Source organism: Physeter macrocephalus, chromosome 11, assembly GCF_002837175.3.
Source record: "Physeter macrocephalus isolate SW-GA chromosome 11, ASM283717v5, whole genome shotgun sequence".
NCBI lineage: Eukaryota > Metazoa > Chordata > Mammalia > Artiodactyla > Physeteridae > Physeter > Physeter macrocephalus.
This window is the reverse complement of record NC_041224.1, coordinates 70,349,204-70,364,376: the sequence shown is the minus strand read 5'-3', so window position 1 is coordinate 70,364,376 and position 15,173 is coordinate 70,349,204. Positions and strand designations below refer to the sequence as shown.

The window sequence follows — 15,173 nt, the reverse complement described above, 5'->3', positions numbered from 1 at the left end:
GCAATTTCTTTTGCTCTGAAAATCAAATCTTCCCTCATGATGTATCCATTTCAGGGGTTAGAAGCAAATTAAAGATCCCCAGGAGCTCAGACACCTTCTGCAGTTTTGAGCTCTGAGAGTTACTAGATGAAACAACAGAACAGGAGAGATTGTCTTGTGTCTTCCTCTGATCACATTAAACAGTAAGGATGGGAGAAGGAAAGGGATGATTGTCAGCCAGACAATCTAAGTGGAGAACTGCATCACCACCTGGATTTAAAATAAAAATTTCCCTAGCTTTCAAAGCACACACCTCCAGTGAATCCACCCATTCAGCCAGCTCTCTGGGCTGAAGCTGTGTGTGTGAGCTGTGGGAAAGCAGATCCCCCCAAACCAGAAACTGGAATTACTGGGTGTGCAGCCACTGTTAGTCTGTAAGCCCCTCCTGCTAACCACCATTGACCTGCCATTCAGCAAAGCCATCAGTCATGCCACCCCCTCCCCAGTTCCTGCCACACAGGGAGCCAGAAGAGGCCCAAATCCCTGCCCCTTGGCCCTGACACATGGAGAAAAAGCATAGAATACATTGGTGACTTCTGGCCCTGACACATGGAGAAAAAGCATAGAATACCTTGGTGACTTCATGTTGTGCATTTGTATGGATCCACAAATTTGTAAGACTAATCAACTCCAATACATGTGAAGTGTCTAATGCATTATTTAAAAAAACAAGAACACATATGGTTTAATTTAGCTTCAGCTATTACTTACATTAAAAAAAAAACAAACACATAGATGGTTTAAATTAGCTTCAGCTATTATTACATTGGGTGGTAATTCTAATAGAATTCTACTTGTCCTTTGGGTTTTGTCGAATAGAACAGACCGACTCAACGTGCCAGTGTCTGGGGGCAGCACAGAAAGCTTGGGAGTGCCTGGGATCTACAGAAATCCCCTTAACTTGACTGGGTCTAGTCCTGGTTCAGAATCAACACACACCTGTGTCCCGCCTGGCTCTCCTCACAGGGTAGGCTGGCAAAAATCAGGCTGGCAAAAGCGTAATTTACAAGACGAACTATTACTGTCTCTTTTTTAAAATGTAGACATAGCATAAAACTGTTTCTCTCTACCAACTGTCTTTGATAGAGAAAATTAAAGTCTGAATTGAAGAAAAACCAAGCAGTTGGGTTTTAAGTTTTAGTTTAGTTTAGTTTTGTTCCATCAGTCAATTATCTGATGGATTTACTGAGTGTGGTTTATTATGATGATTAGCTTCAATCTAGATTTGTACACAGGCAAAGCAGATATGAATTTTCATGTAAGCCCTCACAGCAAGTGACGTGCAGGCATGCAGACCAGCTACCCAGGCCTCACCTGGCAGTCAGCCCTGAGCTACCCGAACCTCTTTGAAGGGCACACCAGGCAGTGGAGAATGGGCAAAACGACCTCTCCAGGGTCCTGCTGACCATAAGGATGCTCGGAGGATATCGAGTGGCGCATCAAAGAGGGTTAAACAGAAACGTGCTGAGCTCCTATTACTGAAAGTAACAAGTAAACTGAAACCGACATGACAGCGATAGGGTACATCTGCGTCCTCGGGTTTAACGGTGCTGTGGAACCAGCACCCCCAAGTTCTCCCTAAGCCAACGTCATCGCCCATCTCTGCGTTTCCTACATGCTGGGAGCCAGGCCAGAGTCAAGCGAAGTCTTTGGACACAGCCTCGACGAAGTTGGGCGCCGACATCAGGATGCCGATGGTGCAGAGGATGGTGAAGACCGAGAAGGCCATGAGGCACAGGCGGTCCACCACACAGGCCGCGAACTTCCACTCGCTGCACACGGCCTCGCTCTCGTCCTGGCAGCGGAAGCGGTGGGCGATGTAGCGTACCTCATCCAGAATCTTGGCCAGGTCCGGGTCCCCCTCCGAGGGCTGGCCGCCGTGCAGCAGGTGCTCGTCGTGCGTGGGCGAGCAGGCCACACGGCTGCACACGACCCCCGAGTCGGGGGTGGGCGCGCAGTGCACGCTGTCCAGGCCACGGAAGCCGATGTACAGCAGGTTGCCGTTGGTAGCCGGCGGCCCCGCCACGGCGCTCATCTCCACGCTGGCCAGGCTGCAGCGGCGTTGCTTGTGCTGGCAGGCCGGCCGCACCTTGTCCTCCCCCGGTCTCTTCATGCGCAGGAACCAGGCACACCAGTTCAGGAGGATGACTCTCGTCTGCAGAGATAGCACACCGTTAGGGTGGCCGGGAAGGGCGCACAGCTGATCCGTCCAAGGGGATGCTGTGATACCAGCTAGGCTTCGTGGGGGTGGACCCTAGGGGTGACAGGTCCCCAGGCCTTCCCAGGCGACTTTACACAGGCAAGCAGTGCCAACGCGGTACAATGGTTGAATCGAATGTGAGGCAATGACAAAGCAATACAGAGAATCACCCCGGGAAGGAACTATGCACACACTGCCATCTCAAGGAGGACAGCCTGTGTGGGAGGAGAGGGCTGTCTTCTAAAGAGAGCCCTGAGCTGGGGAACAGAGCAAGTCACCCTCTCCGGTCCTTCCTCATCTGGAACTAGGGACCACCAACTGTAACTCCTTGTGAAGTACGCCAGTGTGCAGTGACAAACTCACAAGGGCACCCCTGGAGATGTTAAAGTTTCAAGGGCAACCTTGTGGCATGTGTCAGACACTGTGTGCACCCCTAGCCTGAAGCAGTTCAGACTGTCACATTAGATCACTGCATTCCTTGCATGATGTCCTATCCTTGCAAAGTAGATTTTGGAACTTGTCCTGATAAAAGGCAAGTGCCAAGAAAGTCATCGTGGAACAGACAAGGAGGGTAGCATGCTCCCAAGATGAGAGAAGTTTGCTGTGCCAATAGGTGCTAAGCTGTCAGAGTAAAAGTACTTAGTAAGTTGTTTTGACCTGTTTAAATAATAGAACCGTTAGGTATTCCTCTTGTCCTAGGTGCTCTGTGGAAAAAACACAAAACAAAAAACACTGAGACATGAAAGGTGCTGTGAACCATGGGAGTTTAGGAACCTCTAACCTAACTCATTAGGCTGCAGTGAAGACTGAAGGAGATGATATGAGAAAAAATGCTGTGAAAAGTCTGAAGTTGGGGTTGGCAGACTTTCTTTAAAGGGCCAGACAGTAAATATTTTAGCTTTGCTGATATAGTGCAAAATCAGCCATACATGCAAAAGAGCAAAGAGGCTTTTTTCTCTAATAAAATTTTATTTGCAAAAGCAGTTGGCAGGTTGGATTTGGCCACCAGGGCCATAGTTGCCGACCTCTGGCCTAAAGTGTTTTATAAACATACATTGCCTGCATGCATAGAAGATGCTGGAGAGATTTGTTTCTCCCTTCTAATAGAAAGAAGGGAGGCTTGTGAAACCTCAATCCAGCTTTTAAAAAATTCTTGCAAGCCTATTTAGACAAGTGCAAGAAAAGTGAGCCCTTTCCCTGAAATGATCCAGATACTGATTTGAATTTTGGTTTATGATTGTAGGCAAATTCCATCAGCAGTGTAGCAGGTATGCTTCCCATCTGTAAGCGCAGGCAGCAAGTTGTGAAATTCGTGTCTGCCACCCTTTTTTTGGTAACCATTTTTATGACACTTATCAAAGATAACTGCAGTTATCTGGTCTGGAGACAGCAATGAAAAGAACAAGAAGGCGTTAGAGCAGTTTTGCAGCAGCTGTAAAGATCACCCTCGTCCATCATAGGCGGCACTTTTTATCCTGCCCACACCCTATGGACATACCTCCAGAGCCTGGAAGAGCCAGCCTGCAGACTCTGTTTTCCAGGATCAGTAAGGAGCAGAAACACACAGCCCCACGTGGACACTCCACGTGAGGCTCAACACAAGCCATCTCACCTGGGCATCTCAGGGTTCAGTGAAGTGAGTATAATTCCCCCATTTTACAGATAAAGAAGCTGAGGCTCAGGGGTAGGTGGTGAGGGAGGGATGGATTGGGAGTTTGGGGTGAGCAGATGCAAACCATTATATATAGAATGGTTAAACAACAAGGTCCTACTGTATAGCGCAGGGAACTCTATTGAATATCCTGTAATAAACCATAATGGAAAAGAATCTGAAAAAGAATATATATGTATATGTATAACTGAATCACTTTGCTGTACACCAGAAACTAACACAACATTGTGAATCAACTATACTTGAATAAAATAAATTAAAAAAAAAAGAATCTGAGGCTCAAAGAGGCAAATAAATTGGGTCAAGGTCATACAGTGAGTTTGAGTCACCTAATGAGTTCAGACTTCCGCAGCCTCATCTATAAAAGGGTCTGCTAGGTTCTCTGCAAGCCCCCTGTGACTTTAGCCAAACCCCCACCCAGAAGGCACCAGAAAGTTGGGACCAGAGCTCAAGGGACCACATGGGGCAGTGAGTGTGCCGAAACCCAGAGGCAGCCTGGAAGGGAGAGCTGAGCCTCAGATCCAGGGCTGTGCCTGCCAAGTGGGGGTCTGCACATCCCCTGGGGCATAGCTCAAGCTAAATCTATTTTGAATTTCATGACCTAAATCATTAGCTTTCAAGGCTAAAGCATCTCAAAAGATGAGATTATCCTCTTGGCACTTCTCAGACTGTGCTTGTGACCTCTGCTGTTAGGTTATGGTTTTGTTTCTGGCTGTGTGAATCTCACATAATGCCACCGGACGGACAGTGTCTTCTTCATGGCAACAGATCATAATGAAAGCCCCTCAGAGGCTGTTTATGTTTCATATACACATGGAAAGAGAAAAAAACGCAGTGTGTTATATAAAGTGAAAGAGAAATACAAGTTTCATATCTGCTTTGCACCATTGGCTTTAACATGCTCGTGCGCTGAAAGGTAAATAATCAGCATATGCTCTTAATTCAGATTTTTCTGGAACAGTAAAGTGCTACCAGGTCATTAAAAATGGTTTTGTATCTTACTGCCTTAATCCCCTTGTCTTTACGTCAGTCAAAACAGAAGAAATAAGAATATGTGTTATATTTTGGCATCTGCATAAACACTGGAAGGAAAAAGAAATTAATTGAAATGGTTATCAATTGGTGGTGGAAGTAGGGGGAGGGGCAGGAATGGGAGCATGAGTTCCTTATGTATAATTCTTTGATTTTGACTTATGAAACATGTAAATGTTATTTCAAACAAATGGGTGCATAGACAAAGTATATCAGAGTTATAAGGAAGTCAGATGAGAATGTAGGTGAACGTGTGCAAACGTGTCTCAGCTTCTTTTTTTGAGGGGGGAGGGACTTCTCAAAACAAGCCTGCAGACTGTGGTGATGTGACCCATGTGGGAGGTGGCACCATTTTGGGGAGCCCAGTGCTGATGCCACTAGAGAATTATTAAGTGTAAGGATTTGCTGTGGAAAAGAATTCAAGGGCAGTCACTCTGTAAAGTCAATTTCTTAAAAAAAAAAAAGTGGTCTTTCCTAAGTTAATTTTTGAGTAACTGTAAATTATTGGACAATGGATATTTTTAGAAGGGCCAGGAACTCCCTGCTCCTGGAGATTAAGGGAATGCATCTTACATCTTGCAGTTACATTTAGTGCACTGGTGAGTCCTAAATTGACTCTGAACTTGGAGGCAAGATTTATGGATCTGCAAAGACAGGCTTGTTTTGGCATGAGAGGGCTTCTTTAGCTCCCAACTGTCCCTAAGCCATGCTGTCTCGATGGGAAGACTGGAGGGTTTGTGGGGCCCAAGTAAGAAGTGGGGTGAGGGGTGGGGGGGCAGCTCTGCCCTGCCGGGGGTTTGGTCACACCAAGTGAGGCGGGCAAAGTCCAGGCCCTGCTTGCCCCTCAACCAAGTTTTCCCAAGTGCCCAGCGAGGGTGGTGTAGAGCTTTGGACATTGGACTCCAATGGAGCACGGCCCATGGCTGGGGAAGCATCAGCACACGTCACAACACATCATTGCTGGGAGGCACTGGGACCATGTGGCCTGACCTGGGCTCAGATGACAAACATTTATTTACCATCCATTTCCTTTTTAAAAAAATATATTTATTTATTTATTTAGCTGTGCCAGGTCCTAGTTGTGGCACTCAGGATATTCTTTGCCATGTGCGGGATCTTGTGTTCTGGCACGTGAACTCTTAGTTGTGGCATGTGGGATCTAGTTCCCTGACCAGGGATCAAACCCAGGCCCCCTGCATTGGGAGCACAGAGTCTTACCCATTGGACCACCAGGGAAGTCCCATCCATCCATTTCCTTTTATCCCATCCTCCTTCCCCACTGTTAACTACTTACACCTTTATTTTATAGGCTTTTGGTTAAATCACTTTCCTATGTATATTGTGATAAAAGAAAGTTTCACATACTGAGATATAGGGAAGTCATTCTGGCTTATACATGAGTTAACTTGAATTTGATGCTAACTAAAATAGCCTGTTTGTGGCCTATCAAACAGACATCTGCTTTAATTATTAGAGAAAAGGGCACATTGACCAAAAGTAAAGAATGTCCATGATAAAAATAAAGATTAAACGCCTCTCTTCCTGGAACACCAATGCTGGTCTTCCAATGATAAGACTCCCTTCTCAGGCGCCAAGGCCATGCTGACTTGCCGTGTTTTTGTTTTGTTTTGTTTACCTTGAAGAAATGTAACCCCGACTCATTTCATGTTTTTTGTTCTGAAAGGATATAAAACTGTGCTGAAAACCCTGCTTCTCCAGAGCAGCTTCTCAGATTAATCTGGGAAGCCGGCTTCTAGGCTAGTCCTCAGTCTGACTCAAATAAAACTCTTTTCTATTCTGCTTATTGATAGTTTACTGATTATTTTCATCGACAACTGATTGTATATATTTGTACACTGTTCACTCTATTTCTTACTCTTTTCACTCCCCGTTCTGTTTTGAAGATCCAACCAGCGGCTGTGTGCTCATCTTGTGTGTTGCTTCTAACAGTGTACATGCAAAAAGGAGGTTTAGAAACATTGTCCAGTGAAAGGTGCAGAGTGTTCGATCTGAGCCCTGCTCTGGGATGTCAGATTGTAAGGACAGCCCCGTGGGACCCTAAGAGCATTCACTATACTTCCCTGGATGCAGAGATATGCAGACAGGTGAGAAATTGCAGCTTTTTGTTTAGGAATGCTAGCTGTTTGTGGGATTTTTAAAATAGATAAGTCATCCTCGGAGCCTCCTCTGAGGAGGGGCCCTGACCCACCCTCTGGTGGAGGAGCTGGGGAGGAACTCACCCACTTGGGCATCTTGCCACCGTCGGGGTCGTGGTGGTGGTACTGTAGCACGATCACCGTGACGACCACGGAGAGGCCCACGATGATCATGGTGCTAGCGAAGTACTGGGCTGCAAAGAGAGCAGATGCAGGGGAGACCTGGGGCCTAGGTCACAGCTTGTCACCATGGCACAGTGCAGGGGACCCAGACTGTGTCTTGACCATCAGGGGCTGGCGAGCAATGCCCAAGAGCAGAGCAGGACCTCCTCCAGGCCTGTAGCCCACCAGGAACATTACTGGTGGGCAGATGCCAATCCAGAGCACACAGACCTCCTCCTCCCACCCTGCTGAGTGGCCTCACCAGCTGACTGCACTGCTGGGAACCCTGCCTGCCTCACCCTTCAGTGAAAGCTGACTGCACCTCACAGGATGGTGATAAGGTTGTCCGATGAGAAAGCACCATTGTCAGAACTGAAACCACCTGGACACAGAGGGTGTGATCACCACTGTGATGACTGCAGGCCACGGACAGGCTTCGGGGATCTAGCAAGGGCAGACCCGGGTGTCACCGGCTGACTTATCAGACCTGGAAAATGACTCTACTAATGATAGAGTCTGGCCCCATCTACTTACTGAGAGCCACAGGGGTGGGGAGTGCCAGCTGTCCAGCCGGAAGAAGAGGTCAGCCGCAGTGTCTTTTCAGGCTGAGAAGATCAGCTTCAGCTCTGATGGGCAAGGATGCATTTCTCCACCTTGCACCAGGTGAGAAGCAGCATGGAGCTTCCCCCCCGGGTCCACTGGCGGCTGTCTGTGAGCCTGGACAGACCACTCAGCCTCTCTGAGCCTCAGCTTCTTCACCAGTTATAACAGGGATGGAAAATGCCTTCTCTGCAGGGCTGGCACAAGGATTAGCAATTTTATGGGCCAAGGATATAGGAGAAAGCTGGCATGGGTGGGCATTCCTTAATTGCCAACTCTGATTAGTAAACCTTCAGTTGGGGGGAGGCATAAATTAGGAGGTTGGGATTAACATACACACGACTATATATAAAATAGATAACCAACAAGGACCTACTGTACTATACAGGGAACAATACTCAATATTTTGTAATAATTGTAGGTTATTTGTAAAAACCTATAAGGGAAAAGAATCAGGCTGTACACCTGAAACCAACACAACATTGTAAATCAATAAAATAAATCAATAAAATAAAAAGGGATTAGAAGCAAAGATGGATTCAAGTATAAAAAGAGTATTAAAAAATAACGAAACAAAAAATATGTACACACAATGCCTCTCTAAGCAACAGAATAAATTATCCTAACATAAATGCAAACAAACAAACAAAGCTTCAGTGTGGCCAACCACCAAGGGGCTGGGCTCTTAAAGAAAGCATCCTGGTACGAGGCTAAGTATGCAGCCACACACTTGGTTAAAAACACCTCCTGCCCTCCAGGCAGGCAGGAACTCACTGCTCTCCCATGGAGACCAAGAGGAACCTACATGGAGCTACCAGAGGTGGACGTTTGAGACTTAATATCAGCATCAGGGACCTCTGGGAAGGGAAGGGAGGGGGGACCAAACTGTGACTGTTATGGGCTGCATACTGTGTCCCCCTAAAATTTATATGTTGAAGCTGTAAACCCCAAGTACCTTAGAATGTGACTGTGTTTGAAGAGAGGGCATTTAAAGTGGGAATTAAGTTAAAATGAGATTGTTAGTGTGGCACCTGGTCCAATCTGACTGGTGTCCTTATTATAAGAAGGGGAAATTTGGACACACAAAGAGGCACAGCGATGTGAAGATACAAAAGAAAGACCATGTGGGGACACAGCAGAGGGTGCCCATCTGCAAGACAAAGAAAGAGACCTCAGGAGAAACCAGCCCTGCCGGCACCTTGATCTCGGACTTCCAGCCTCCAAAACTGTGAGCACATAAATTTTTCCTGTGTAAGGCACCCAGTCTGTGGAATGTTATTATGGTAGCCTTAGCAGACTAATACAATGACCTATGGAGGGATCCAGGCTGACTGGATCCCACAGCTGAAATCTCAACAACAGAGGTCAAAGGCCAACAGCATCCCATCCTTCTAGATGTGGGCTATGCACCAACCAAGCCTGTGTGTTCATCAGACACAACAGGGCCTGCCGACTGCCCCTTTAAGGGTGGTTTCTGCTGCAGGTCTCTATTGAAAGCATTGTGCTAGAAGGTAGAAAGGATGGGGCCAGACTGTCAGGTTGAAAGACAGTTCCTTGCTTCCAGGATGGTACAGAGAGAAATATGACACCCCCAGAGGCTTTTTATACCAACAGTCTCTCTGGTCAAAATATTACACATCCAGAAACCTCCAATAAGAAGGGCCTTGGCTTCTTAATTCGTAAAGCCTGGCGATATCATGTAAGGCCCCCCACTCCTACTTTCCCCTGGTTAACCACATAGAACTGCCACCGGTATACTGCTTTCCTGCTTCTGACCTCCACCGCCAAATGGGAGTGGGGACTCTCATTAAAACTAATATCTATTGGCAGAATGTTTGCTTCCTGTCCTCACAACTGGCTTGGAGGTCTGGTTCCCTGACCAGAAACAGAACCCTGGTTGCAGTGGCCAGGGTACTGGGTCTTAACCTCTAGGCCACTGAGCACCCCTCGGCACGCTTCTGCTTATTCCAGTCCAGTCCAGGGAGTTTCATAGCAACAGGTGATGCTGCCTCCTGTTTCTGTCATCCTTCCTTGGGCAGAAGGTCATCCTTACACCTGCCTTTGTGTATGGTTTGTGCATCCCCTGCTGGACCAGTCCCTGCTTCACCTACACCCTACTCACATGACTGACTTTCCCCCCTAATTCCAGAGCCTAATCAGTAAATACCTACATCCTTGTCCAGCTGCCCAGAAGCTAGTGATTGTTTAATCATTAGTTCAGAATGGCTCCCCTTTGATAGTTTAACAAAGGGAAGACCTCCGCCCCTTGAATGTACTTAGCCCAAGGCGCTAAGAGGGCTGTGCCCCTCTGCTGGTTTCCCTGGTAACCGATGAGCCAATCTGACTTCAATTCCCCTAGATAACTGGTGGGGTGTCACTCCAGGACCCTTTTGCTTCAGATGTGTAAGATCTCCCATCTACCAAACAACTGATGTCCCGTCTCTGGACTCTTTCTTCAGTCTTGAGTCTGGGCAAGTATAGGGCTTGCAGGCCTGCGGGGTGCAGCCCAACATGTGGCCAAAACATATTTGTCCTGATCACCTTCCCTCACAAGCTTTAACTTTCTACAGAGACATCGAGTTATCTCAAGAAACAATGGCTGAGAGTTAACGTGTAACAAATAATTTGCGGAAAAACAGTGACTCAAGCTAAAATAATGAATCTTTAATGGTAAAAATCTCTGGCTCCATAACAAGTGTGAGGGGGGCATTGTGGGAGAAAAGGGGGCATTTCTGCATCTTAAGGCCAAACCACAAATTCAGACTTCCCCTCCCCTTCTATGTGCCAGGTGAGCATAGGCCATGGGTCAACTCTGAGTAGTTACAGCAAGTCATCTCCTCACAGCAGAAAAGGGGGGCCATGCAGCTCTCCAGGGTCCTGCGGGACACGTTTCTGCTCCCTGCCTGTGCTGAAAAATCCCAGGCACTCTCTAAGCCCATGTCTTTAGAGGAGCTGGATGCTTGCTTACCTATCAAGGGCACTGAGTCAGAGGTCGCAGGCATGATCTCAGCCACCAGCAGCATGAAGACGGTAAGAGAGAGTAAAACTGTGATCCCTGGAACAGAGACATACAGTGTCCCCTGAGACAGAACAGATGGTAAGGCCTGAACTCCATCCAGCCCAAGAGTCAAAGGAGGTGTGGAGGGAGGGATGGTGGTGGCCATGACATTCCTGAAACCAAATGCATGGTTTTCTATATTGATGGGAATGGGCATCTTTCTGGGGACAGTCCGTGTCATTTACCAGAGTCCCAGAGGAGTCCCTGGGAAAACAAACTTAGGAGCCAGAACTTTAGAAGAACAACTCAAAATAAATCATTGACCTCAGCACATGTTTCTCTCATTTTCTTTATTACATTAGTATCGAGAGGTAGTTTCATGTAGCAGGAAAAAGAAAACATACAGTTTTAAGACCTAGCTTTTGTTCTTGACTTTTCTACTTACTAGCTGTGTGACCTTGGATAGGTCACTTAGTGTGCCTGAGGCACTTGTATGAATGAAAAATATCACCTGCCATATCAGTAAACAAAGGATGTTGCAGCCATCAAGCCATCACATTACAGCCTCCCCAGTGGTGCACCCTGAGGGGACTCAGGATGAGAAAACACAGGATACTGGCCCCAGAGAGCTGAGGTGCATATCAAAGGAATGATTTCAGTCAGTCCAGACTTTTGCATCTTCCCATACACAGAAAAGCACTAAATTCATTAACTTTTTGGTTGAACATTTTTTTTCAGTTGACACTCACAGTCAGAAGTTATAGGTTTGAGAATGATTTCTATGTGTGCCAAATAGGATCTTTAGTAACTCTTTGAGATGCTGTGGAGCTCATTTCACCAATCTAAATCATAATTTTCTTATCTTCCTATTGGAGGATCATCAGGAATTACACTGTGTGTGGCCATATATAAACAGAAGCTGATACTATATCAAACTAAACTGTGTCCTGTCCACAATGAATTCCAGCTGGTTGCCACCAAGGGGTGGGGTGGGGTGGCAGAAGGGGAGAAGGCACAGGCCTCTCAGGGAAGAATTGGTTCTTCCCTGGGTATCCCCATCCTCTCTGCAGGATCAGAGGAGCCTGTGGAATCTCAAGAGGGCCTGGCCATCCTGCACAGCGGGCTATGGTGTCACGGAGCCACCCTGGGCTGGGATACATGGAGTGGGCCCTGGACATCTCCGCACCTAGAGCCCAGACTGCCACCCTCAAGGCAGGGCCCTCCCATCCCAGCTCAGACCCGGTACTCACCCAGGGAGATTTTCTCCCCAGAGTCTGCAGGCAGCAAGAACACGAGGAGGGCCAGGGCAGAGATGAGCACACAGGGAATGAGAAGGTTGAGGCCATAGTAGAGGGTCCTGCGGCGGATGGTGACAGTGAAGGTCACATCCGGGTACGGCTCTTTGCAGCACTCATAGAACTTCTCACTCCGTTTGCCAGGGATCCCTTCAGTTCCAGGGGAAGAAAGGAATCACCGTTGAATAAAAGGATGCAGTTTATTTTAAGGGGTTATAACACACACACAGAGCCATGGAATTTGTTAAGTGCAAAAAACGGCTAATTGTTGTCTGAATAAATGCTTTAGGTTTATTATAGATTTATTTAAGGGTATCTTAGCGATATTTGAACAAATTGGTAGGTTTTTTATGTATTCAAATTACATGTGCTCTAGACTGAATGTGCCCCCCACAAGGTTCATATGCTGAAATCCTAACCTCCACAGTGATGGTTATTCGGAGGTGAGGCCTTTGGGAGGTAATTAGGTCATGAGGGGGAGCCCTTGGGAATGGAATTAGTGCCCTTATAAAAGGGACCCCAGAGAGCTCCCCTGTTCCTGCTGCCATGTGAGGACACAGCCTGAAGACAGCTGTCTATGAACCAGGAAGCAGGTCCTCACCAGACGCTGAGTCTGCCAGCACCTTGAGCTTGGACTCCCAGCCTCCAAACCATGAGAAATAACTGTCTGTTGTTTATAAGCTACCCAGTCTATGGTATTCTGTTATAGCAGCCTGAACGGACTAAGACACCATGATTATAAATAATACATTGTAAACTCGACACCATTATAAATGTAATTATTGTTTTCTATTTAAAATCATCAAATATAGGTTCCCATCAACTGCAATTTGCTGTTCCACCTGATTTTAGGGATGAAGCAGATTTGAATAATGTAGAGATGCCCATACTAGCACTGACCTTACCATAACTGCAAGTTCCTTATGGAAAGCACAGAATTTTCTAATTGCTTTTTGTTTCTCATCCTAGAGCTCTCAGTAAATCACGGAGAATGCTGCAGGTTTCAATAAATGCTCATGCTGAAAAGCAGAGTGGAAAATTCCAAACTTTTTAAGCCAGCACAGCAATAAAGCAGCTTCCTTCTATGTTGCCAGTATCACGTCTTTTAGGGCTTACCCACAAGGTCCCATTCTCCATTTGGGATATAGCCGCTGATGTCTGCCTCCTGCATCTGCAGATCCAAGGACCACCCTCCATAAGTCCAGGACCCAAACTTCAGTTTGCACTGCTGCACATCAAAGGGGAACCATCGCACATCAATGTAGCAGGAGCTCTTGAAGATGCCTATGTGGGCAATGAGACAGACCAAGATGGAAGCTGGCTGAGACCTGCTTTAAACACACAGCAGTCTCACACTGTTGGTGGGAATGCAAATTGGTGCATCCACTATGGAAACAGTACAGGGGCTCCTCAAAAAATTACAAAAAGAACTAAAAATGATCCAGCAATCCCACTCCTGGGTATACAGGGAAAGGAAACAAAATCAGTATCTCACTGATTTTTGCAAATATCTCACAAAAGATATTTGCACCCCACTGCAGCATTACTCACATTAGCCAAGACATGGAAACAACCTAAGTGTTTGTAGATGGATAAACAGATAAAATATTATATATATATGTGTATATATATATATACATAAAATAAAATTAAAATAAAATTTATATGGATTATATGGAATATTATTAAGCCTTTAAAAAGATGAAAATCCTGCCATTTGCAACAACATGGATGAAACTGGAGGGCTTTATGCTAAGTGAAATAAGCCACACACAGAAAGACAGATCCTGTATAATATCACTTACATGAAGAATTTGAAAAAAAAAAGTTGAACTCATAGAGTAGAATGGTGGTTGCCAAGGGCTGGAGGGTGGGGGAAATGGGGGAGAAGTTGATCAAAAAGGGAACAAACTTTCAGTTATAAGGTGGATTCATTTTGAGGATCTAATGTACAGCATGGTGACTACAGTTAATATTTTATACTTGAAATTAACTATGTGAGGTGATGGGTGTGTTAATTAACCTGATTGTGGAAATAAATGATTTCACAATATATATACATATGCATGTGTATATATATATATACATGCATATGCATATGTATCATATATTGAAATTAACTATGTGAGGTGATGGGTGTGTTAATTAACCTGATTGTGGAAATAAATGATTTCACAATATATATACATATGCATGTGTATATATATATATATACATGCATATGCATAAATATCATATATATACATACGTATATTATACATATATGTTTATGTGTATATATATATTACAGTTTCATTTGTCAACTACACCTCAATAATGCTGGAAAAAAATAAAAATAAAAATAAATGCACAGCAATCCCTTGGTCTCCATCCCATACACTCCATCCCATTCATAACACACAAAGCCTACTCTTCATGGAGTGAAAAGCTTGCTAGCCTGATCAAGCATCGGCAGGTTAAACGATGCATCATTTCTGATGCTCTGCATGTCTCACGATCAATGCACACATCCCCTGGACCATTTGAGATCCCTTCAGGAGGAGGCAGTGTGAGTACCGGGGCCTCTCACCTGGATGTGACCAGAGAGGCTTCAGCCCATCCTGCCCGTCCAAACTAGACCTGTGCAGGATAAGCTGGGTCTTTCTGGAAAAATCTCTAGAAAAGAAGTTCAGCTGAAGCTTTACTGTCTTTTACATTTCTAAGGCTACACCGACATTTTCTCTTCTGAGAGATTTCTGGGCAAAGAATTAAACATTCTGTAAACTTGCTCTTGCCATGCATGTGCATCTCCAAATTCTACACAGTAAGAGATATGTAAAGAATGTAAAAAAATCCTATAGAAGCTGATAAAAATGATCAAGAGCTTAGAAACAGAATCTGAAAGGTCTGTGTGCGTCTGTGTGACTGTGTTTGGAGAGGAGCAGGATGAGCATTTTCTTTAGGTTAAAAATTGAGGGGCCTCCCTGGTGGCACAGTGGTTGAGAGTCCGCCTGCCGATGCAGGGGACACGGGTTGGAGC

At 45.7% G+C, this 15,173-nt stretch overlaps 1 protein-coding gene across 1 annotated transcript in view; it reads right to left on the bottom strand.

Annotated features, from left to right (window-relative positions):
* Positions 1-223: 223 nt before the first annotated feature.
* The window catches only part of LOC102990403 (CHRNA7-FAM7A fusion protein), a 17,814-nt gene continuing 2,864 nt past the window's right edge, over positions 224-15,173 (bottom strand). Inside the window, exons 2-6 of the mRNA XM_024128924.2 lie at positions 13,271-13,438; positions 12,110-12,304; positions 10,830-10,916; positions 7,184-7,293; positions 224-2,194 (exon numbers count right to left, since the gene is read on the bottom strand). Coding sequence (XP_023984692.2) covers positions 1,676-2,194; positions 7,184-7,293; positions 10,830-10,916; positions 12,110-12,304; positions 13,271-13,325 — 966 coding nt within the window. The 5' untranslated portion in view covers positions 13,326-13,438 and the 3' untranslated portion in view covers positions 224-1,675. The remainder of the gene's footprint in view (positions 2,195-7,183; positions 7,294-10,829; positions 10,917-12,109; positions 12,305-13,270; positions 13,439-15,173) is intronic.